This window comes from Nycticebus coucang, chromosome 11, assembly GCF_027406575.1.
Source record: "Nycticebus coucang isolate mNycCou1 chromosome 11, mNycCou1.pri, whole genome shotgun sequence".
In the NCBI taxonomy this organism is placed as follows: domain Eukaryota; kingdom Metazoa; phylum Chordata; class Mammalia; order Primates; family Lorisidae; genus Nycticebus; species Nycticebus coucang.
Genome location: NC_069790.1, coordinates 48,305,457 through 48,332,040, shown reverse-complemented (window position 1 = coordinate 48,332,040; position 26,584 = coordinate 48,305,457). Strand labels below are relative to the sequence as shown.

At 37.4% G+C, this 26,584-nt stretch overlaps 1 protein-coding gene across 1 annotated transcript in view; it reads right to left on the bottom strand.

Annotated features, from left to right (window-relative positions):
- Positions 1-26,584, bottom strand: part of THSD7A (thrombospondin type 1 domain containing 7A) — a 466,447-nt gene that overhangs the window by 256,970 nt on the left and 182,893 nt on the right. Inside the window, exon 2 of the mRNA XM_053609606.1 lies at positions 599-1,430. Coding sequence (XP_053465581.1) covers positions 599-1,430 — 832 coding nt within the window. The remainder of the gene's footprint in view (positions 1-598; positions 1,431-26,584) is intronic.

Genomic DNA, 26,584 nt, shown 5'->3' with positions numbered 1-26,584 from the left:
AGAAAATGCAGCCAATTAATTACATGTTTTCTAAACTAGGCTACTCAGGATTAAATATCCTCCACTTACCTTACTTTCTGCTGATTCCCATTTTCTTCTCTGGAGAGAGTTATTCCATTACAGAAAATGCGCAAGAAAATTATTCTTAGTTATAGCTCCCTGGGTTGTTGTTTAGAGCCGATTTTGTTTATAGGGTAATTCTGAAAATGTTTTAAACCTGGAGAGATTACAAGTGTGCCTTATTCTATTAACTCACTAAAGTATCTGAATTCAAAATCCCAACAGTAGCCTCTAAGAAAAAAGAAATATTTTTCTATTACAGGGGGAAACAGCACGATCATACGGAGAAGCAGCAGTATTTCTCAAATCACTCAGGCTCTCTAGACTTTGAAAGGAAAACTGAAATTACCTGAAGTAGTATAAGGCCTAAACATTAACACGGAAGAAACACCACCAAGAACCCCACACAGCTCGGAAGTCTTCAATTTGCGGGTAGCTTGTCCTAGGTTGTTCACTACGTATTCCAGGAGTTAGTTCAGCTTAACTACTCATGGTCTTGACAGACTGACATTTACAGTTAATGGTAATAAAATGTTACCTCAAATCAGCAGCCTTTCCCGTCTTGTTAATGCAGGTAACCTCCCTGGTCTGGTACCCAATCTGGATGTCCCAGTATTTGTTCTCTTGCCGGTTCTGTCTGTTTCTGTTTCTCTTTTTCTTAATAAGTTCACGGGCCTCTGGATCCTTGACTCCTTTGCCTCGGTCTTTGTCCCGATCTTTATTCTTCCCACGTCTCCTCGCTTGTCTGACTTGTCGCGACTGGGGCACCGAACACGCGCTCCAGGGCCCCACGTGCAGGCTGTACAGGAGCTCGTCCGCTTCGCACGGACCAGACTGGCACACCTGAAACTCGGTCAGGTTGGGACAGCCAGAGCCGCCGAACTGCGGGGGCGCCACGACGTGGCGCGTGCGGTGCTGCAGCCCGCTGCCGCACGTCTTGGAGCATTCCGACCAGGCGGAGAACTCAGACACGATGCAGTCCTGCTGGCAAGGGATGAGGCAGGCCTGCTCCAGCAGAGGCTTGGGCTCAAAGTACTCACAGATGATATCCTCAGCGGGAATGTCTCTGTCCTTCTGGATGCACGTTATCTCTCTCACCTGAATGCCTTCTTCTCCCTTGACGCACTCCAGTGGTTTCTCCAGGCTTTTTGAAATCACGGGCTGACACTGATTCCAGGGCCCCAGCCTCCAATCGTACAACTCTTTGTGCCAGTCACAGACTTTGAAACAGTTTTGCTGGTTATTGGGTCTCTGGGCTGGCTTGCAGTTAGTGTGCAGCGTGGTCCAGCCCTCCACGTGCGCGCACCACACGGCCCTGGTTTGGATGCCTCCCGGGCCGCACTCATCGCCCATGCATCGGCCCCACGGACCTGCAAGACAGCGCCAGAGTTAACGCTACGTCCGAGAAGAAAAGCACAAGTTACTTCACATTCCAGAAAGACCTTTTCAAGACCTAGTACATTAACTTCCCTGAAGTGTTATTATAAAGTAGGTCTCCGCACGGCACTGTTGGAAAGTAATGAACTGCGCTAAGTATCTTTGCGAAAGGGGAACTGTGTCACAGTCTATATAAGGTAACTGCTGTGATAATTTCACTTTGAGTCCTTTGGGGATTACTAAAAGTTTGCTTTTATTCATTTCTTTTATTTTAGGTAGTTAGAAATACTTACTTATAAAGGACATGAGAAATTAGTCACGCAGAAAGCCTATTACTCCCGCTCCCCCAACCATTAAATCCATTTCAAGAACTGGCAAAGAAAACGGCTCCTTTTGAAGACCTTCTCCTGCCGGGTTTTCTTTTTCTGGGCAATTAACTATTTCGTAGAACTTTCTGTCTTCTGCCTCATTTTTTTATTTCTATAGACTGTGACTGTATATGGTTGTATATTACGTGTGCTGAAAGAAATTAAAGTGTTCTTCATTTTATGATTACCAAAGCTGGGAAGTGAAAATCATTTAAGCACATTTTGCCTTCATAGTTATAAAAAATTTTTTCTCATTTCCTCAGTGAACTATATAGGGATGGGTAAAGGAATTAATATTTAACTAAAATATTATTGCAATTTTTGAACACTGAAGAGGTTATGTGGTCTTTTATCAATTCATTCATTTCTCAAAGATGAAGTATTTGGTTTTATAGAGCTGTTTTATGAGATACTTAAATTGGTGGCTTGAGTATGAAACATGGGATTTTTCCCTTAGAATCCTTTTGAGAATAGATTTAAACCTTTTATATCCATATATTATATTTTTTTCTAAGGTAGATGATATGATTTTCAATGCTGTAACACACAAATATCAATTTGCAGGTTGAGTTTGAAAATTATATTATTTTGGAATTGTAAAGAAATTTAAAGATCATATGATTACATGGATTTTCAAAATGTGTTCCACTAATTTGAGGAATTGTGTGCTGCAGCTACATAAATGTGTGGGAAGGGACCAGCCAGCATGTATGTTGGGCTCTCCAGACTGCTGCCCCTGCTTCATTGGTCCTTTTATAAAAAAAAGTTCTATTTTTATTATTTATTTTTATTTACAAGGAGATTATAGAAAAGACTTTTTCCACAAGAGGCTTCTGTTGTGAAAAGTGAAAATCACTGATTCACTCTATGGATAAGAAAAACCAGAGAAAAGAAGGGAAAGTGATGTGCCAACTTAAAATATTAATATTTAATGAACAACAAATCCATTTAGGATATCTACTTCTTCTGACTTTTAATCTTATAATTTATTTTAGATTTTAGAGCTTGAGCCTTTCACACTTTCTACTGCACAAGACAATTGTTAGTCTATGCTTCTCATATTTAATCTAAACATTTAACTCGTTTAACAAGAAAGATGTTTATAATTTGATGAGATTATTTTCCTTACAAATAGAAAAATAGAGTTGTAGAGGAGGAGCAAGATGGCAGCCAAGTAACAGCTTCCTTGCATCTGGGCACCGTGAGTCTGGGGATATAGGACTCCAGGCATCTCTGGCTGGTGGGATCTGCCTATCATCACCCCTGAGAGGATACAGGGAGTCAGCGAGAGACTTCTGGACCCCAAGAGGAGAACTAAAACAGTGGAAAACCAGCAAGTGGTTGCATGTGTTCAATCCGTCTAAACGCGCCCGCAACTGTAAGTTCAGTAGCAGCGAGACTGCAAACCAGAAAGGCCTTACCTGCGAACTGTTTTGGTGTCTTTGGACTTGGCACTCAGCTGAACTGCCTTGGGGAGAGCCTGAGCCGGAGTCGGAGAACTTTGGCCTTTGTCTAGGGCCCCAGTCTGAGCCGCTGAGCCAGACGGAGCTAATAGTGTTTGGCTCTGGGTCACAGGCAGACATTGTGAGCGATCTGCCCCGGCAAGCTCCGCCCTCAGGGTCACAGAGCTGGAATTGGGTGGGAGCTGGTAACCCAGCGACCAAGTAGCCTAAGGGCGGGGTCTGAGCTGCCTTGCAGCCCTAACCCTCAGGGGCAGAGTGAGACCGGTTTTGGCACACAGGGTAAGCGGATAGCCACTTCAGCAGTGATTCCAGCGACAAGCACTTCCCTGAGAAAGCTTCTGCTCAGTAAGTGAACAAGTTCAAAGTGCCTTTTAAGTGGGCTGAAGAGAGATTTAGGGTGTCTACCTGCTGGGGTTTGAGAAACTAGCAGCCTCCAGTCGTATCAGAACTGTGATTAACATCTCATACCCCAGAAGACCACGTGTTGCCCAGACACTATTCAATAACATATATATACTGCTCTGTTTTTGGTTGTTTTTTTTTTTTTTTTGGTTTGGTTGTTTTTTTTGTTTATTTTGATGTTGTGGATTGTTGTTTTTTTTTTTTAAGTTCAACCTTTTCCATACAGATCCTTTTTCTTTCTCAATTTTTCTAGTTTAATTATATTTTCTCATTGCTGCCTATTTCAATAATTAGAACTTCATTTTTGTTAGTGTTTCTACCGCTATTATTTGGATTTTCCAGCCAATTTTATCCCGTAAAGTTTTCTGTTTGCTTGTTTTGGTTTGATTTATAGCATTTTTGTCTTTCCTCTCTACTTGGTGGAGGTGGGGTACTGTGTCTGATCAGGTTAGCAGAACCTGAAGGGAACCAGCCAACTGGGCACCCCCAGAAGGTGGTTTTTTTTTTTTAAGGTTGTATCAAAGTACCCTACTGTACACCTATATTGCTCTGTCTCCCTCTTTCTGTGCCTCTCTTCTTTTTGTCAATATTCCTTTTACCCACCCCCTCTCCTTTCTCTATTTTTCCTTTTTTTTCCTTATCATTTGGTCCTCCTTTCTTTCATCCCTTTTTTCTCTTAAACCTTCTCACCCTTCTGGTCCTGTAACCCTTAGTCCACAGGCACGAGAACTTAAAGAGCAAGAGGAAGTGAAAGGAAAATTAGGGCAAGGAAACAGATAAAAGAAATCACCCATGAGGAAGAATCAGCAGAAAACTCCAGGCAACATGAAGAACCAGTCCAGAACAACCCCGCCAAGGGACCATGAGGTAGCTACTGCAGAGGATTCCACCTATAAAGAAATGTTAGGAATGACAGAAAGGGAATTTAGAATACACATGTTGAAAACAATGAAAGAAATGATGGAAACAATGAAGGAAACTGCTAATAAAGTGGAAAATAACCAAAAGGAAATCCAAAAACAGAATCAAATCAGAGATGAATGATATGAAGAATATAAAAAGGATATAGCAGAGCTGAAGGAAATGAAACAGTCAATCAGGGAACTTAAAGATGCAATGGAAAGTATCAGCAACAGGTTAGATCATGCAGAAGAAAGAATTTCAGAGGTAGAAGACAAAGTTTTTGAGATAACTCAGATAGTAAAAGAGGCAGAAAAGAAGAGAGAGAAAGCAGAACGTTCACTGTCAGAATTATGGGACTTTATGAAGCGTTCCAACGTACGAGTTATAGGAATTCCATAAGGGGAAGAAGAATGCCCCAGAGGAATGGAAGCCATACTAGAGAATATTATAAAAGAAAATTTCCAAATATCACCAAAGATTCTGACACACTGCTTTCAGGGGGATATCGGACCCTAGGTCGCCTCAACTCTAACCGAGCTTCTCCAAGACACATTGTGATGAACCTGTCCAAAGTCAAGACAAAAGAAAAGATTCTGCAAGCTGCCAGGAGTAAGCGCCAGTTGACCTACAGGGGCAAATCCATCAGATTGACCGCAGACTTCTCTAATGAAACTTTTCAAGCAAGAAGACAATGGTCATCTACCTTTAATCTACTTAAACAGAACAATTTCCAGCCCAGAATTCTGTACCCTGCTAAGCTAAACTTCAAAATTGACGGAGAAATCAAATCATTTACGGATATACAAACATTGAGGAAATTTGCCACAACAAGACCAGCTCTACAGGAAATACTTCAACCTGTTCTGCACACTGACCACCACAATGGATCAGCAGCAAAGTAAGAACTCAGAAATTAAAGGACAGAACCAAACCTCCACACTGATGCAAAAGATAAAACTAAGCAATGGACTCTAACCAAATAAGATGAATAGAATACTACCACACTTATCAATTATCTCAATAAATGTTAATGGCTTGAATTCCCCACTGAAGAGACATAGATTGGTTGATTGGATTAAAAAACACAAGCCATCCATTTGCTGTCTGCAAGAAACACACCTGGCTTCAAAAGACAAATTAAAGCTCCGAGTCAAGGGTTGGAAGACAATTTTTCAGGCAAATGGAATTCAGAAGAAAAGAGGAGTTGCAATCTTATTTTCAGATACATGTGGATTTAAAGCAACTAAAGTAAAAAAAGACAAAGATGGTCACTTTATATTGGTCAAGGGAAAAATACAACAAGAAGACGTTTCAATTCTAAATATCTATGCACCCAATTTAAATGCTCCCAGATTCTTAAAACAGACCTTACTCAGTCTGAGCAATATGATATCTAATAATACCATAATAACAGGGGACCTTAACACTCCTCTTACAGAGCTGGACAGATCCTCTAAACAGAAATTAAACAAGGATATAAGAGACTTAAATGAGACCCTAGAACAACTGTGCTTGATAGACGCATATAGAACACTCCACCCCAAAGATAAAGAATATACATTCTTCTCATCACCCCATGGAACATTCTCCAAAATTGATCATATCCTGGGACACAAAACAAATATCAACAGAATCAAAAGAATTGAAATTTTACCTTGTGTCTTCTCAGACCATAAGGCACTAAAGGTGGAACTCAACTCTAACAAACATGCTCGACCCCACCCAAAGGCATGGAAACTAAACAATCTTCTGTTGAATAACAGATGGGTGCAGGAAGAAATAAAACAGGAAATCATTAACTTCCTTGAGCATAACAACAATGAAGACACAAGCTACCAAAACCTGTGGGATACTGCAAAAGCAGTTTTGAGAGGAAAATTCATCGCTTTAGATGCCTACATTCGAAAAACTGAAAGAGAGCACATCAACAATCTCACAAGAGATCTTATGGAATTGGAAAAAGAAGAACAATCTAAGCCTAAACTCAGTAGAAGAAAAGAAATATCCAAAATCAAATCAGAGATCAATGAAATTGAAAACAAAAGAATCATTCAGAAAATTAATGAAACAAGGAGTTGGTTTTTTGAAAAAATAAATAAAATAGATAAACCATTGGCCAGACTAACGAGGAATAGCAAAGTAAAATCTCTAGTAACCTCAATCAGAAATGATACAGGGGAAATAACAACTGATCCCACAGAGATACAAGAGATCATCTCTGAATATTACCAGAAACTCTATGCCCAGAAATTTGACAATGTGAAGGAAATGGATCACTATTTGGAATCACACCCTCTCCCTAGACTCAGCCAGGAAGAAATAGAGCTCCTGAACAGACCAATTTCAAGCACTGAGATCAAAGAAACAATAAAAAATCTTCCAACCAAAAAATGCCCTGGTCCAGATGGCTTCACTCCAGAATTCTATCAAACCTTCTTTTTTTTTTTTTTTTTCGTAGAGACAGAGTCTCACTTTATGGCCCTCGGTAGAGTGCCGTGGCCTCACACAGCTCACAGCAACCTCCAACTCCTGGGCTTAAGCGATTCTCTTGCCTCAGCCTCCCGAGTAGCTGGGACCACAGGCGCCCGCCACAACGCCCGGCTATTTTTTGGTTGCAGTTTTGGCCGGGGCTGGGTTTGAACCCGCCACCCTCGGTATATGGGGCCGGCGCCCTACCAACTGAGCCACAGGTGCCGCCCTCTATCAAACCTTCAAAGAAGAGCTTATTCCTGTACTGCAGAAATTATTCCAAAAAATTGAGGAAGAAGGAATCTTCCCCAACACATTCTATGAAGCAAACATCACCCTGATACCAAAACCAGGAAAAGACCCAAACAAAAAGGAGAATTTCAGACCAATCTCACTCATGAACATAGACGCAAAAATTCTCAACAAAATCCTAGCCAATAGATTACAGCTTATCATCAAAAAAATCATTCATCATGATCAAGTAGGCTTCATCCCAGGGATGCAAGGCTGGTTTAACATATGCAAGTATATAAACATTATCCACCATATTAACAGAGGCAAAAATAAAGATCACATGATCCTCTCAATAGATGCAGAAAAAGCATTTGATAAAATCCAGCATCCTTTTCTAATTAGAACACTGAAGAGTATAGGTATAGGTGGCACATTTCTAAAACTGATCAAAGCTATCTATGACAAACCCACAGCCAATATTTTACTGAATGGAGTAAAACTGAAAGCTTTTCCTCTTAGAACTGGAACCAGACAAGGTTGTCCTCTGTCACCTTTACTATTCAACGTAGTGCTGGAAGTTCTAGCCAATACAATTAGGCAAGACAAGGAAATAAAGGGAATCCAAATGGGAGCAGGTCAAACTCTCCCTCTTTGCTGACGACATGATCTTATACTTAGAGAACCCCAAAGACTCAACCACAAGACTCCTAGAAGTCATCAAAAAATACAGTAATGTTTCAGGATATAAAATCAATGTCCACAAGTCAGTAGCCTTTGTGTACACTAATAACAGTCAAGATGAGAAGCTAATTAAGGACACAACTCCCTTCACCATAGTCTCAAAGAAAATGAAATACCTAGGAATATACCTAACGAAGGAGGTGAAGGACCTCTATAAAGAAAACTATGAAATCCTCAGAAAGGAAATAGCAGAGGATATTAACAAATGGAAGAACATACCATGCTCATGGATGGGAAGAATCAACATTGTTAAAATGTCTATACTTCCCAAAGCAATCTACCTATTAAATGCCATTCCTATCAAAATACCAACATCGTACTTTCAAGATTTGGAAAAAATGATTCTGCGTTTTGTATGGAACCGGAAAAAACCCCGTATAGCTAAGGCAGTTCTCTGTAACAAAAATAAAGCTGGGGGCATCAGCTTTTAGTCTGAACTACCAGATTTTAGTCTGTAGTACAAAGCCATAGTGGTCAAGACAGCATGGTACTGGCACAAAAACAGAGACATAGACACTTGGAATCGAATTGAAAACCAAGAAATGAAACTAACACCTTACAACCACCTAATCTTCAATAAACCAAACAAGAACATACCTTGGGGGAAAGACTCCCTATTCAATAAATGGTGTTGGGAGAACTGGATGTCTACATGTAAAAGACTGAAACTGGACCCACACCTTTCCCCACTCACAAAAATTGATTCAAGATGGATAAAGGACTTAAATTTAAGGCATGAAACAATAAAAATCCTCCAAGAAAGCATAGGAAAAACACTGGAAGATATTGGCCTGGGGAAAGACTTCATGAAGAAGACTGCCATGGCAATTGCAACAACAACAAAAATAAACAAATGGGACTTCATTAAACTGAAAAGCTTCTGTACAGCTAAGGAGACAATAACCAAAGCAAAGAGACAACCTACACAATGGGAAAGGATATTTGCATATTTTCAATCAGACAAAAGCTTGATAACCAGGATCTATAGAGAACTCAAATTAATCCACATGAAAAAAGCCAACAATCCCTTATATCAATGGGCAAGAGACATGAATAGAACTTTCTCTAAAGACGACAGACGAATGGCTAACAAACACATGAAAAAATGTTCATCATCTCTATATATTAAAGAAATGCAAATGAAAACAACCTTGAGATATCATCTAACCCCAGTGAGAATGGCCCACATCACAAAATCTCAAAACTGCAGATGCTGGCGTGGATGTGGAGAGAAGGGAACACTTTTACACTGCTGGTGGGACTGCAAACTAGTACAACCTTTCTGGAAGGAAGTATGGAGAAACCTCAAAGCACTCAAGCTAGACCTCCCATTTGATCCTGCAATCCCATTACTGGGCATCTACCCAGAAGCAAAAAAAATCCTTTTATCATAAGGACACTTGTACTAGACTGTTTATTGCAGCTCAATTTACAATCGCCAAAATGTGGAAACAGCCTAAATGCCCACCAACCCAGGAATGGATTAACAAGCTGTGGTATATGTATACCATGGAATACTATTCAGCCATTAAAAAAAATGGAGACTTTACATCCTTCGTATTAACCTGGATGGACGTGAAAGACATTATTCTTAGTAAAGCATCACAAGAATGGAGAAGCATGAATCCTATGTACTCAATTTTGATATGAGGACAATTAATGACAATTATGGTTATGGGGGGAAAAAAGAAAGAGGGAAGGAGGGAGGTGGGCGGGGCCTTGGTGTGTGTCACACTTTATGGGGGCAAGACATGATTGCAAAAGGGACTTTACCTAACAATTGCAATCAGTGTAACCTGGCTTATTGTACCCTCAATGAATCCCCAACAATAAAAAAAAAAAAAAAAAAGAAAAAAGAAAAATAGAGTTGTAAATAGAAAAGAGACTTACTGTAAATAATCATTGTGGCATGGAAGCAAATAGCAGATATTTGGCAAACCTGTCATTACTTTATGAAGTTCATATGTACATAATTACAGGACTTACAATACATTTAGGGAAACAGCTTTCTCAAAATGTTGATGCCAAAACTTTGTAAAGCCAATAGGTTTGATGCATCTGTCAACATGCAACACCTGATATTTTAATCTTTTTAATTTGTCAAAATATATATACTATTTTCACAAATCTGGTGACGCTTTCATAGAGCTTTACTAAATACTTAGTTTTGAGAATTACATAGAACCTAGGACTCTTTTCAATAAGAGAACTTGTAATATGTAGAAAATGTTAGAATTAATCACCACGTCTTTGGTATTTATTCCCTTTATCCACTACGTTTGAACTAAACGGTAATCCTTATTTTCTGCCATGAACACAGTATATAAATATTTATATTAGACCCGTAAGTTATAAATTACATGCCATTAAGGCTAAATTTCAAAATATAAGTATCTTATAATAACTCACAATCCTAGATATAATTCCGGCAAACTTCTTGATGTTATTATTTTCCAATTCTTGATTTTAATTATGAAATTAGACTGTTTAATCAGATTGGGACTATAAAGAAATTAGTCTTCTATCCTTAATGTTAAAACAAAATATTTTTTGCAGCCTATTTATAAAGTTGACACTTAAAAATACTTAATTGTGCATTTTTTGGTAGATTGCACTATTATCATTGCGTATGTTTTAATGAATTAATAAAAATTAATATTCTATTATAGAAATCTGAGTATGCAAAATGTGAATTGACTTCAAGTCTGTGCTATTGCTGAGTAAGGAAAACATATACCAAAAATAACCATCTTTTTCTAAAAACATAACTATCCACAAGAATTAGACTACACTAGCTAATTCTTAAGTCTGAAAATTACTCTAGATGAGATAATGACTGGCAAAGATATTAAATGTTTACAAACCAAATTTTGGTAAAAAATCTTGGCTTCTAAGTTTATTCTAAAATAAAAGTATATGGTGGTTACTTCAAAAATGATTCATGGTTTACTGATACCAAATTAGACACGGTTTCCTTCCTACATATTTTCAAAGCACCATGCATACGTCTCGTATAACATTAGCACACTTTCTATAATTTTGTTGACTCATTTTATGCCAAATATTTATTTATAGTATTAGACTGAGTGAATGGCCATTTGGGGACAACTCCTTGTCTGTCTTCTCCATAGTTGTAGGCCATGTACCTAGAAAAAGCTCAATAATGTTTATTGAATGAATAACATAACATCAGAAATCAAATCACATAATTCCAATTAATTTATGATTCAATAGATGCTAGTTGCACAGTTAATTTATGATGAAGACAAAATGTGCTTTTCATTAAGCCATTCTGATATATTAATGTCTGTTTAGAGATTTTTGTTTTAATCTAGTTGTTTGAAAACACAGAATATATGCCAGTAACATATTTATTAAATTTAAAATATAGTTTTAGATTCATTAAAACCAGATCTGATAGTGCAATCTGGAGAACTTTTAATTTTTCCATGTTACCTCTTTTAATATTATTACATATATTTTGGGTAACTAAATATGTACAATATTTTTTCTTAAATTGACATTGCTTTGGGGAAAGCCTATCATGGGTGTCAACTATAGTATTTCTTACTAGAATAATACTCTTTGTCTTCTGAGATGGTTAAAAGTACATTTTTCAGCAATGATTTTTCAAGTATACTGTAATAAAAATGAGATATTTTATTTCTATTCAGGATGTATAGATGCCTTAAGAAATAAAAAGAAAACTCATGTAAAGTTTAATAATACTAGCATCTGATTTATGAAATCATGAATTAATTGTTCTTTTCCCTCTTTGTAAAGAATAAAATTGTGCTTCTTAACGAGACCAGAGATTGTATTTTTGTTCTTCAGTTTTAGGAAACTAAATTTTCCCAATCAGGGACATCCCTTTGAACACTTGCTTCTCTATTGATTACTCAGAGTTTAACCTCACTGCAGTGATAAATTGATTGAAAAGTTACCATTGATGTTCCTCATAATGAATAATGAAGAATATCACAAATACTAGTGTGTACATCCTTTTACATAGTGTTTGATTAACAAATTATATTTTTAGGCTGGGCACCCATACCACAGTGGTTACGGTGCCAGCCACATGCACCAAGGCTGGCGGGTTCCAGCCTGGCTGGGGCCAGCTAAACAACAATAACAACTGCACCAAGAAAATAACTGGGTGTTGTGGCAGGCGCCTGTAGTCCCACCTACTTGGGAGGCTGAGGCAAGAGAATCACGTAAGCCCAAGAGTTTGAGGTTGCTGTGAGCTCTGACACAACAGCACTCTACCGAGGGCAACATAGTGAGACTCTGTTCAAAAAAATATATATTTTATTTTTAAAAGGTTTGCACTCCCACTAATTTAATGGAATGTTCCATTATATTCCATGGTTTGATCATGTCTTTTACTTTTCGTGGATTACTCTTTGATAACTTTCCTCAATTATTATATTCAGAAAGGAGAGTGTTTAATGTCAATGCCAGCAAGAAGAAAGAGATTGAATTCAAGAATACTAGTTTATAGACATTGATAATAGTAAGAATTTTTAAAGTGTATATAGATAACAATGAAAAACATACATTATACATAGAAATACATTTTATTTCTCATCCCAATGATATTATCACAGATTCCTATTATCCAGCTACTTACAGATATATATTGGGTTTATTTAATTTCAAACATATTTACATTGAGAACCAGAGATAGCATATCTTGAAAAAAACCCTTGGGAAGACTAAAGGAAAAGAATGACATGCATGAAAGCACCAGCAAAAGCAGATGAAAATATAATCACTATTGAATCTAAAAAAAACTCATCCACCTTGAAGGCTGTAACTGGTCTTATCTTTTCATTGCACCTTGAGTATTGCATGTATGTCCAATTAACCAACCTCTCAAAAGATCAGTTTTTCACATGGTACACACAACAAGGAGCTGTCTACTTCTGCCCTCCAACGGTCTTGACATATTCAGACATGCAGTAGAAAGGGGACCATATCTGAAATTGCTCTTGACAACTAAGAATTGTTAACCCAATTAACTACCATGTTCAAGGCATGCAAATGTTTTAAAGTGCAATTTTAAAGCACAATATGCAAATTCTATCAAGGAAAACATGAAGTACTCTATCAAGTACAATATGAGAATGTGATAGTTAACCGCATATGTCTCTGCATTAAAGTTAAAATTCAAAACCACCTCCTATACTGCTAAGAGTGGGAGGAGGTTGTACTTGAAAGGCTATGAAGGGGGAATGTTTGGTTTTTGACAAGAACAATAAGAATTTCAGTTGGTTTGAGACTTGCTTCTTTTATTGTTCTTGTTCATGGTTAGTTAAAGGGAATCTAATTGAACAAAACAATGGATAGATATCTTTCCACTTAAGGCCTTGGATAATAATCCTGTTTTGAATGGAACTATATTCCTGCATACAGATTTGTAGGACTGTGTTCATTTGGTATCATGCAAAATGCTTCTAGAATGTGGGTCAATAAATATGTGTAGAACACTTATGTAAATCTGGAAAGAAGTACTAGATGTCTTATTTCACTAGAAAGAAGTTAAAACAACTGTTTTATACACTCAAAATATTTATATAATTGATAGACCCACAATACAAATATTTTCACTTGAAATAAATGTAAAATTATACAAAATTGTGACAAAAACTTTAAATGAACGCTATTTGACTTAGTTTTCCTAGGCTCATGCTTTAAATATAATTCTGAACTAACTTCCCCCAAATGTTGATAAAATAATGAATTTTCTTTATTCCCACTAAGAAGGAGTTCATAACATGCCTATTCTCTTCATGTCATTCAAACTCTGTTTATTTCAGTCTACAAAAGATGCCCTTTTAAATTTAAAATTAGCATCCCCCACCCCATATTCAACACTGGCTTTTCAGAGACTGTTCTTTATGTCAAGGGCATAAGAACAATAAAAGGGTGAGTCTATAAAAGGCCACATTATTGACAGGTGGCCAGTAACTGTTCCAAAGAGCCTTATAAAAGATAAACGCTATAAAAGGAGCATGAGAAAATTATGCAAACTACTTTTTGTCCTTGTTTGCTATAAAACTCTCAAATGAGCCAGTTTCTTGTTTCACTAAATATGTTTGCATCCTTCAAATGAGATAATGTGTTTTCCCCTCCTGGATTTGGTTATGGAATAGCATGTCCTACTTTATCAAGACCAAGCAGTACACAAACAGCTTAATATAGCCTGTATCAAAGGCTGCCACAGATTTAGAACTGGGAAATTATAGCTTAACGTACCTTTATTTACAAAATATTCATTACAAAATGAATAAAATGTTTGCAAAATATTCTCTACCTGTTGGCCACCTCTTTGTAAAATTTTGTAATGAATATTTTGCAAATTAAGGCACATTTAGCTGCAATTTCTCATCCTTCCATCTCTGTATGAACACTTTTGGGATGCCCTGTAATATGTTTAATTCTGTCTCTTGAATGCTGTACATGTGATACAATTCACATTTAAAAGAAGTAAAAAAAGATTGTTATTTGTTTTAATTCAAGCAAGTCACTGAAAAAAATTAAAAATTACTGATAAACAATAGGAAAGAAAAATGCCTTATAAATTCAATAAACTAAAGATAACTAGTCTTTATATTTTGCTATCATTATACAAGGAAATAAAAATACATTTAAATTTGGGATTGTGCTATAGATTGTTTTATAACCTGATATTCTTTCACTTCACACTATGCTATAACAATTGTGACTGGATACATGCACACACATACAAAGATTGAGCCTAGTAGACAGTTACTTAATCTCCTTTGCTCTTATATTCTCACATTTAGAGCTAAGTCATGGTTGTATAGTACTTTATTCTACAAATTTACCATGATTTGGCGAATTGACGTTCTATATGTGGACATTTAGGTTTTCCAAAATTGTTTCCAAAATTTAAAAAATGCTTTAATGAATAGCCATTGTTGTACATTGGTCAGATAATTTAGTCAACAGCTTTGCAAATTTTCAAGCTTTTGATACATTGCAGTATTGCAAAAATCCCACAATATGTACCAGTTTACTCTCCTACCAACAATTTATGAGCACGTCCTACCCCACCCCTCATATCTGCAGACTGCTATTTCTCCAAATCTGGGCTCCTATTAAGGGAATCCCATGTGCTTATTTTCTCCAAGGGTCCATCCATTGATTATTTTTGACTAAACAGATAGTCTTTATTCCTTTAGCTTCAATCTTCTGTATATTGTGGTCTTTAAAAAGACCTCAAAGCTTCTGGAGAATTAATAATATTCTTTTCTTTCTTCAAGCATTGAAACACCATTTTGTTTATTTTATACTCATTTACTCATTTCAAAGGATATTTTTCTGTGGATAGAAGCAAAGTTGGGGCTTAAACAAGTCTATGTTGAAATAGCCTGATAGATTGGTGACTTAAATGCCTAGCATACAGAGCCATTCAAAATTATACTAATTGATTTAAGTATAAATATGTGCTTTGCCTGGTTTACACCTTTCTACTGATTTGTGAACACATACAAAGTTAATTTGGAATACCTAGTGACCTAAAATATATTAAAATTTCTCTTTAAAGAAAAGCAAAAAGAGACCTCATAGCTTCTTTCATTTGAGTTTTAATTTAATTCAATTTAATTTTAATTTAAAATATAACTCTTTTTTTTTTTATTGTTGGGGATTCATTGAGGGTACAATAAGCCAGGTTACACTGATTGCAATTGTTAGGTAAAGTCCCTCTTGCAAATAAAGACAACTGTGGAAGTCAAGCTGAGCTTTCATCTTCAATATGTAATTAAACTTTAATAAGAAATTATATAAGAATGTTAAATTACATGTTCAAAATTAGAACAAGCTCTTTAAATCTGTTGGAAAAATGAGTGAGGAATCAGTGGCTAGGATAGCTAGTTTACAGTTACTAACTCCAATAATCTATTTTTAGGACCAATGATGTCCAACAGTCTTAAGAAAATTACTTAATCTCTTTGGGCCCCCAGTTTCCCCATTTGTAAATATGATATTACATAAACCACAACACAGACTCCCACCCTCTCATAACATACTACCTAAATCATATGCTAAGTATCAATATCATGGGAAATACTTGTGATGAAGTTATATAATACCTTTGTCTTATACAAAAGATTCACATTTTTATCTGACAATATTTTAAAATCCACACACATCAGTGATTATTTAGGCTAGAATTTCATTACAGAGAAAAATTGGAAGGGTTTGACAATTTTAAGGATTTTAATTACATATTGCCCAGTTGATTTTTCAAAGAAATATGGAAATCTATATCTCATCACTATACCCTGATTAGCACTGATTATTATCGTAATTTCTTTGTAAATTTGAAAAATACATACAAATCTATTGTTGTTTTGAGGCTTCATTAAATATGACTTTTCACATAATTATTTCCTCTTCTATGAACTACGTATTCAATTATTTTCTATATTTTTATCAGTCTCATGGACTTTTATTTTTATATCAGTATATTTATTTGAGATACGAACATTTTGTAGGAATATCAAAAATGTATTTTCTCTTTGATGTGTTGTTTTTGTTTATGGTATTTTCTATGTTTAATACATACACTTTCACTAACATGTGTTTCTTTCATTGCTTTTTGGCTCAAATACATTTTTAAATATGGAGATTCATAAATGTACATGTATATTAAAAGTTTCAATATCCTATATAGATTTATATTAAAATATATTTATTTTGAGTATGTTATAAGGTAAACTGTGAACATTCTTTTTATGTATGTATATAGGTGATTTTATCAAGAATAAACATAGCTATGATTTAAAGCTATTTCTATGCCTCAAAACAGAGCAATGAGAGGTGTCTTAAATAAGACACCCCTAGAATATATATGCTATGTATTATTTTATTGAGACATCTTATTTATTATTTGTATAGTGTACAGCATATTTTCACATATATGGTCTCTTTTCAATCTTTACATTAAGTGCTAGAAATGAAATACAAACAAGTTTATGTTATTCTGTCTAGTAAGTTCAATCTTGGTAGAACTAAAGAAATATACAGCTATCAACCCCGTATATGTTTCCATTGTTTCACTGGAAGTAGTTAAACATCCTTCAAAAAGAAAAGTTATACAAGCTGTATTTGAGCAATTCAGATAGAGAATTCATGGTGCCCTCACAAAATGTTCCATTTAAATAAGGGGATGCCAAAACCAATTTCTTAGGGAAAAGAATTCTTCAGGATAACAGATTGTTAATTATTTCCCTTCCAAGGTCATAAACTCAGAAAAATTTGAGATTGTTAGAGCTTTGGCTACAAAATGACAAAATGTGATACTAATAGCCTTATTACATATAAAATTTAGACAGATCTATATGAACAGATACACTGCCACTCTACAAAACAATATAATCTTCACCCTCTCTTTACACCCCCCCCAAATAATAACAACAACCAAAAATAAAAGAAAACATACTGGAGAGTTATATGGAATTTTAGTATACATGTAGTGTGCATGTGACTGGTAGCAGGATATTTCTGAAATAAGGATAGAAATTGTTGATCACAGCAAACATGTAAACTCAACAGACTGGAAGATATATCAAGAATTAAAATGGTTTCTCAGACTCTGCTATAGAGAATGGATTTCAGGAAGCAACATCAAGCGTAGTAAATGTATATGCTTGTAATTGTTTGAAATAGGTTGTCTTAACACTGATATTAAAGTATAGCACTAAGAACTGTGATACAGTTCCCACAAAAATATGAAGTACACACAACTTTATACCATATCAAACTATATATATATATTAAAAATTGTCCTAAAGTGAACTATATATGAAGAATGTAGAATTCAACAATCTAAGCTGATGCTAGTGGAGTAAAGTCAATGGGTCTTTAGAAATATAGGAGTCCTATCCTAATCCTCATTTCATCAAAGGGAACCCTGTGGAAATGGTAGAGGATATTAACAAATGGAAGAACATACCATGTTCATGGCTGGGAAGATTCAACATTGTTAAAATGTCTATACTTCGCAAAGCAATCTACAGATTCAATGCCATCCCTATTAAAATACCAACATTGTACTGTCAAGACTTGGAAAAAATGATTCTTCATTTTGTATGGAACCAGAAAAAACTCCATATAGCTAAGGCAATTCTTAGTAATAAAAACAAAGCCGGGGGCATCAGCCTACCAGACTTTGGGCTGTACTATAAGGCCATAGTCAAGACAGCATGGTAATGGCACAAAAATAGAGACATAGACATTTGAAATCAAATAGAAAATCAGGAAATGAAACTAATATCTCACAGCCACCTAATCTTTGATAAACCAAACAAGAACATACTCTGGGGAAAAGACTCCCTATTCAATAAATAGGGATTTAGGGATCCCTATTCAATAGGGATCCACATGTCCAAACTGAAACTGGACCTGCACCTTTCTCCACTCACAAAAATTGATTCAAGATGGATTAAAGACTTAAATTTAAGGCATGAAGTGATAAAATTCTTCAAAGAAAGCTTAGGAAAAATATTGGAAGATATTGGCCTGGGGAAAGACTTTATGAAGAAGACTGCTGTGGCAAGTGCAACAACAACAAAAATAAACAAATGGAATTTAATTAAACTGAAAAGCTTCTGTACAGCTAAGGAGACAACAACCAAAGCAAATAGACACCTACACAATGGGAAAGGATATTTGCATATTTTGAATCAGACAAAAGCTTGATAACTAGGATCTATAGAGAACTCAAATTAATCCACATGAAAAAAGCAAACAATCTGATATATCAATGGGCAAGAGACATGAATAGAACCTTCTCTAAAGAAGACAGATGAATGGCTAACAAACATGAAAAAATGCTCATCATCCCTAATTATTAGAGAAATGCCAATCAAAGCCACCCTGAGATATTACCTCATCCCAAGGAAAATGACCCACATCATAAAACTTCAAAACTGCAGATGCTGGTGTGGATGTGGAGAGATAGCAACACTTTTACACTGCTGAGGGAACTGCAAACTTACAACCTTTTTGGAAGGAAGTATGGAGAAACCTCAAAGAACTCAAGCTAGACTTCCCATTCTATCCTGCAATCTCATTACTGGGCATCTACCCAGAAGGAAAAAATCCTTTACCATAAGGACACCTGCACTAGACTATTTATCGCAGTTCAATTTACAATCGCCGAAATGTGGAAGCAGCCTACATGCCCACCAACCCAGGAATGGATTAACAAGCTGTGGTATATGTATACCATGGAATACTATTCAGCCATTAAAAAAAGATGGACACTTTACATCCTTTCTATTAACCTGGATGGAAGTAGAACACATTATTCTTTTTTTTTTTTTTTATTGTTGGGGATTCATTGAGGGTACGATAAGCCAGGTTACACTGATTGCAATTGTTAGGCAAAGTCCCTCCTGCAATCATGTCTTGCCCCCATAAAGTGTGACACACACCAAGGCCCCAAGAACACATTATTCTTAGAAAAGCATCACAGGAATGGAGAAGCATAAATCCTATATACTCAATTTTGATGTGAGGACAATTAATGACCTAGTACACAGTGGGGGGTGGGGGAAGGGGAGAGCAGACAGAGAGAAAAGGAGGGAGGGGGTGGGGTCTGGGTGTGTGACACACTTTTGGAGGGCAAGACACAATTATAAGAGGGACTTTACCTAACAAATGCAATCAGTGTAACCTGGTTTCTTGTACCTTCAATGGATCCCCAACAATTAAAAAAAAAATAGTAAGTGAATCCTTCATATATGCGATCAAATTTAAAAGTGTGCTTTTGGGCGGGATTCTCTCAAAAGTAGATTTTGAGACAAGTAGTTTATTTTAGAAGTGATCCCTGGAATAGAGCTTAGGCACAACTGGGGTAAGACATGGAAAGAGGGATCAAGAGGAAGGGATATGTAATATAATTGTCCACTAATATAGGTGCCTCATTCTGACTCTGTGGGACTTCCTGGAAATGTTTATCAAATGCATCTCAGAACTATCAATCTAGGGCAGGGGTCCTCAAACTGCGGCCCACAGGCCACATGAGGTGGTGTAATTGTATTTGTTCCCATTTTGTTTTTTTACTTCAAAATAAGATATGTGCAGTGTGCATAGGAATTTGTTCATAGTTTTTTTTTTTTAAACTATAGTCTCTATATAGTTTCTATCCCTCCAGTGGTCTGAGGGACAGTCAACTGGCCACCTGTTTAAAAAGTTTGAGGACCCCTGATCTAGGGATAGAAGAATTAAGCTTTCATGTTTTGATTCCTGCTCCTTACTTCTCAAACTTGTTTGAAGTAGCACAGAGGAGGTTCCTGACATAGTTCATCTCTTGCTCAACTCAGATCCCCTCATTCTGCCTTTAAATCTAATGAATTGCAGACGATGACCAGTTCAATATCTGCAAGTATAGATTTTGTCTCTGGAACTAGATCCTCCAATTCTGCAAAATCTAAGATTGTGCAAATGGACAGGACATATTCCTGAAGTGTTTCATGGAAAATTATAGAGGGAGGGCCATTCTCACTTAGCCTGTGATTTTGACTCAAGTATTTTAACTCTTATAGTACAGTGCCCTATTTGTTTATTGCCCAGTGCATCCTGAAAATTATTTCTCCAATCATGTCATTTGTTATTTCCAACTGAAGCCTTTAATAGGCCATACATACTATTAATTAGGGCAGCTGTTTCAGGGTAATGAGATACGCAGAAAGACTAGTGGATTCCTTTGTCATTGCTGATTGTCACTTCTGTTTACTACAGATAGACACTTTAGAATGAAGTACTCTTATATATAGGTAGAATACAAAGCCAAGAGATTAGGCATTCTGTAAGTCCTCTAGATAATGGTGCAGGTGGAAACACTGCAGTCATAGAGAGAAAACCTATATCCAGAATAGTTTCTGGATAATAATAATAATAAAATGATTGTACCCCATTCATGGCAGAAAGTGTATGGTATAATCTGCTCCTGGATGCTGGTTTCAATTTGGTCTTTAGCAGTGGTAGTAGCTTGATTAGTCTTGGTAAGAAGAAGCCTTAACATGTTGTGTCCATCAAGAGCATCCAGTCCTGATGCAATGGCCAGTCTGAAGTAAGAGGTTGGCTGATATCAGGGTCAAATTTTCTTACCTAATTAGATACTCCATTCTGCCTCTGATGGAGATGCTTTCTGATGAGCATTAGCTCAGTCTGCAAAGACATCTCTTGGGTCCACTTTCATCAAGCACCCATATGTACTTTCTCTAGATTTCTATGTAGCAAATCAACTAGCTAATCCCATTACCATTGCTTAGAAGTCCATGTGTGTCCATATCTTAGGCTGCTCATCCCTTAATACAAAGTGAAAAACCTAATGCAAGCCCGTAGCTCTGTCCCTTGGAAAGATTCCCCTTCTAAAGATTATCCTTTAGAGACGCAACAAATAAAGTCACTGTGTTGCAGCAGTCCATTGACAAGTACCACCTATGGGTTATGCGAACTGTATCGTGTAGAGGACGCCAAGAGCCAGACGACCTCTGAGCAAGATGATTTGCAGTTATGGGGTGGACCCTCTGGACTATTCGTCCACAGGTGCTCCTTGCGGAAAAAGAGCCTGAGCCCATGGCGATCCTTAGGCATGCATTCATTGTCTAACACTCCCCTCACCTATCTTTTTTTTTTTTTTTTTTTGTAGAGACAGAGTCTCACTTTATGGCCCTCGGTAGAGTGCCGTGGCATCACACAGCTCACAGCAACCTCCAACTCCTGGGCTTAAGCGATTCTCTTACCTCAGCCTCCCGAGTAGCTGGGACTACAGGCGCCCGCCACAGCACCCAGCTATTTTTTGGTTGCAGTTCAGCCGAGGCCGGGCTTGAACCCGCCACCCTCGGTATATGGGGCCGGCGCCTTACCGACTGAGCCACAGGCGCCGCCCTCAATAAAAGGCTATTGCGGAGGTTGCTCAAGGCTATCCTGCAAGCAAGGTTAGCCCGCCTCCTGCAAGCTTGTACTTCTAATCTGCAGCACGCCTGGTTCCTTCCTGTGGTGATCGAGTCCGGGGCCGTAGGGGGCACTAGGGCTGCGACAGTATCAACCCCGAATTTCTGTATTCCTTTTGTACATGGTGCTAAGAAATTTTTTATGAGCCATTAAGTTGAGAGAGAAGATGCCATGTAACATAAGTGCCTTTGGAGTCCAGGCAAAGCGTTTATGTAATTTACTTGATTTTTTGGCTCTGTTTAGACCTAATCTCAAATGTTCCATTTCCATTGTACCCTGAATTTTAGTTGTATTCTTCCAACCATTTTATTTGATGAGTTTCACAACAGCTAGCTCAATATAGACAACTCCAGGAAAAAATTCAGGTATTAGCCAACACACAATAACTACTGGGATCCAACAGTGTGTCAGGATCATGTGTGATGCTTTTATTGTTTTGTTTTTTCTGGAGGTGATTAATTCTCTGTTGCAGAAAGAATGTTCAACTGTCACATTAGGGATAGCTGGAGATTCCTCATAGCTACTTTATCTATCAGAAATATATCTCATAGCATCGTCTTCTTTGCCATTATGGTGTGTATGACTGAGCACATTGTACCAGACAATAGATGTGGCAGTATTCTCAAGTGTCATATATGATGCTATTGAATGGAAAGAGGTTGTGGTAGGTAGCCAGCCTTCATGATGGCCCCAGTGGTCCCTGCTTCCTGGCATTCATGTCTTTCTAAATTCCCCTCTGACACTGAATAGAGATGACCTGCATCACCACTAGAATAGTGCAGAAATATAGGTGTGTTACTTGTAAGTCTAGGGCATGAAAGATATGTGGCCCCCTCCTGGTTCACTCACTCCTAAAGGAAGCCATATATGACATAGTAAGAGTACTCAAGCAACATTTTGAAGAGGATCTGAGTCCTTCTACCAATAACCATGTGAGTGACTCAACATATCCTTGGAAGCAGATCCTCCAGCACGAATCCTCAGATGCCTGCAAGTATGGCTGATATCATGACCATAATCAGATGATAGAATCCGAGTCAGAAACACCCAAGTAAGCATTTCCTAAATTTATGGCACAAGGCAATTGTGAGATAATAAGTATCATTGTTTATAAGCTGCTAAATTTTCAGGTAATTTGTTATGCAACAATAAATAACTAATACAGATTATAGTACCTGGAAAATGTATGCTACCATAATCAAATATGTAATATGCAAACGTGGCATATTAAAACCGAGTAGTGGGCAGATGCTGGAAGGAAAAAGAGAAGGGTGTAACTATAAGCCGAAGACTGTTAGGACAACCTGAGGACCTTAAAAATAGCTGCCTGTAAAAACTTAAAAGAATTCAGGAGAATTCCACTGGGAACTTGAGGAAAAGGAATTCTTTTTCTTTTTTTTAAATTTTATTATTAAATCATAGCTGTGTACATTAATGCGATCATGGGGCACCATACATTGGTTTTATAGACCATTTGACTTATTTTCATCACACTGGTTAACACAGCCTTCCTGGCATTTTCTTAGTTATTGTGTTAAGACATTTATATCCTACATTTAGTAAGTTTCACATGTACCCTTGTAAGATGCACCGTAGGTGTGATCCCACCAATCACCCTCCCTCCACTCATTCTCCCCCACCTCCCCATATTCTTAGGTTATAACTGGGTTATAGCTTTCGTATGAAAGCCATAGATTAGTTTCACAGTAGGGCTGAGTACATTGGATACTTTTTCTTCCATTCTTGAGATACTTTACTAAGAAGAATATGTTCCATCTCCATCCACGTAAACATGAAAGAGGTAAAGTCTCCATCTTTCTTTTTTTTTTTTTTTTTTTTGTAGAGACAGAGTCTCACTTTATGGCCCTCAGTAGAGTGCCGTGGCATCACACAGCTCACAGCAACCTCCAACTCCTGGGCTTAAGTGATTCTCTTGCCTCAGCCTCCCGAGTAGCTGGGACTACAGGCGCCCGCCACAACGCCCAGCTATTTTTTGGTTGCATTTCAGCCGGGGCCGGGTTTGAACCCACCACCCTCGGTATATGGGGCCGGTGCCTTACCGACTGAGCCACAGGCACCGCCCAGTCTCCATCTTTCTTTAAGGCTGCATAATATTCCATGGTGTACATATACCACAATTTATTAATCCATTCGTGGATCAATGGGCACTTGGACTTTTTCCATGACTTAGCAGTTATGAATTGGGCTGCAATAAACATTCTGGTACAAATATCTTTGTTATAATGTGATTTTTTTGTCTTCTGGGTATATACCTAGTAGAGGAATTATAGGATTGAGTGGCAGATCTATTTTTAGATGTCTAAGTGTTCTTCAAACATCTTTCCAAAAGGAATGTATTAATTTGCATTCCCACCAGCAGCATAGAAGTGTTCCCTTTTCTCTACATCCACACCAACATCTCTGGTCTTGGGATTTTGTGATATGGGCTAATATTACTGGAGTTAGATGATATCTCAAAGTAGTTTTGATTTGCATTTCTCTGATGATTAAGGATTATAAGCATTTTTCATGTCTGTAGGCCATGCGCCTGTCTTCTTCAGAGAAGTTTCTCTTCAAGTCCCTTGCCCAGCCTGCGATGGGATCGATTGTCTTTTCTTGCTTATACGTTTGAGTTCTCTGTGGATTCTGTCGGAGACATAAGCTGCAAATATCTTCTCCCATTCTGAGGGCTGTCCGCTTGCTTCACTTACTGTGTTCTTGGCTGTGCAGAAGCTTTTTAGTTTGATCAGGTCCCAGTACTGTATTTTTGAATTGCTTCAATTGCCCAGGGGAGTCCTCCTCATAAAATATTCGCCCAGACCGATTTCTTCAAGAGTTTTCCCCGCACTCTCTTCTAGTATTTTTATAGTTTCATGTCTTAAGTTTAAATCTTTAATCCAGTGAAAGTCTATCTTACTTAATGGTGAAAGGTGTGGGTCCAGTTTCAGTCTTCTACAGGTTGCCAGCCAGTTCATTTTTATCATATCATAGTAGAAAGTTTAGCAATACTGTCAACTATTATAATGTGGCAAGTAAAAATTATATCTAATTATCATAACTGGGTGATCTAGCTTTGTATACAGCATGTTATTTCTTATTAAGTTATTCCTGATGCTGTCCAATTCCTATTCACCAAAAGCTACTAGTACAGTCTCATGAGTACAGGAAATTAGTGTGATGTCCTGTGGAAGGTCAAAATTATCAAGGTCCATGCCAACTGCATTTTGATAAATGGCAGAAGTATCAATTTGGCCCCAGGGCAAAGCAAACAGTGTTTGATCCTTCTTACTAATGGGAGTAGAGGAAACCGATTTGCAATATAGATTAGTAGCTGTATGCCAAGTGTCAAAGGCTATGTTGATTTGTTCTAGGTTACACACTACATCTTTCATAATAGCTATAATTGGGGCCAACATATGGTTAAGTTTACAGTAGCTTGCTGTCATTTCCCATAATCCATTAGGTTTGTTCTATTTCTTTCAGGGACAATGCAAGTCGATGGAACAGAACTATGACGTGGGCCATCTCTCCTTCAACTTTTGAATCCTGGATGCAGCACTGATTTCTGAAACTTTTCCAAGTATGTTTGCTATGCTACAACACAACACCAAATGCTTCCTATCTGCAATTATCCCAATTTACCAAAAAGTAAGAGTCTTAGTAACTCTCAATAAGAAGCTACTATATTTCCACCCAACAAATGAGAAAGCAAAACATTTGTTCACCTGCTCCCATTACCCATTGATCAAAAATAAGCCCGTGATCATTATGATTAACTCCTTCATCATTTCAAGTTGAGTTTGAGTGAGTATGGAGTGGGTGGCTGCAGGTGTCTTGCACTACAGTGTCAGAAAAGCCCTGGAAAATAAGTTGCAGTCATTTTTCACCTGTGTGAATGTGGTTAAACCTGTGCAAATCTAGAAGGCACAGACAGGAGTGACCAGAGTGGAGCTGAGCCAAGAGGACACGCAGCCCGGCCTGCTGAACTGGCGGTGGAGGAGTTTGTTATAAATATGCCAAACTAAAGGCATCAGTTTTTCTATAAACCTAATAAACCCTAGGCCCCAAATTGCCAGTTTACTTATTCAATAGCTATTAAGTGAGGGCCTACCATGTAGATGCTGTGATAGGCAAGCAAAATACATTTGTATTAAGCTAAGGAAGCACCGACAAAGGCGGAAGCAATCCACATGTCCAATCATAGGTAAGCAGAATGTGATGTGCGTACAAGGAAATATGTTTATACTTAGCCTTAAAATAAAATGAAATTCTGAAGTTAAAAAATGAGTGAGCCTCGAACTATTCGACATAAGTCAGAGCCACCAGGACAAATGTTGTATGATGCCACTTGTATAAAATACCCAGAATGGTTGAATTCATGGAGACAGAGCTAGAATGGTGGATACTAGGGGGCGAGGGAAAGGGAATATAGGAATGTACCAGTTGGTGAGTACAGAGTTTCAGTTTGGGATAATAAAAAATTTCTGGAGGGTGGCGCCTGTGGCTTAAAGGAGTAGGCCGCCGGCCCCATATGCCGGAGGTGGTGGGTTCAAACCCAGCCCTGGTCCAAAA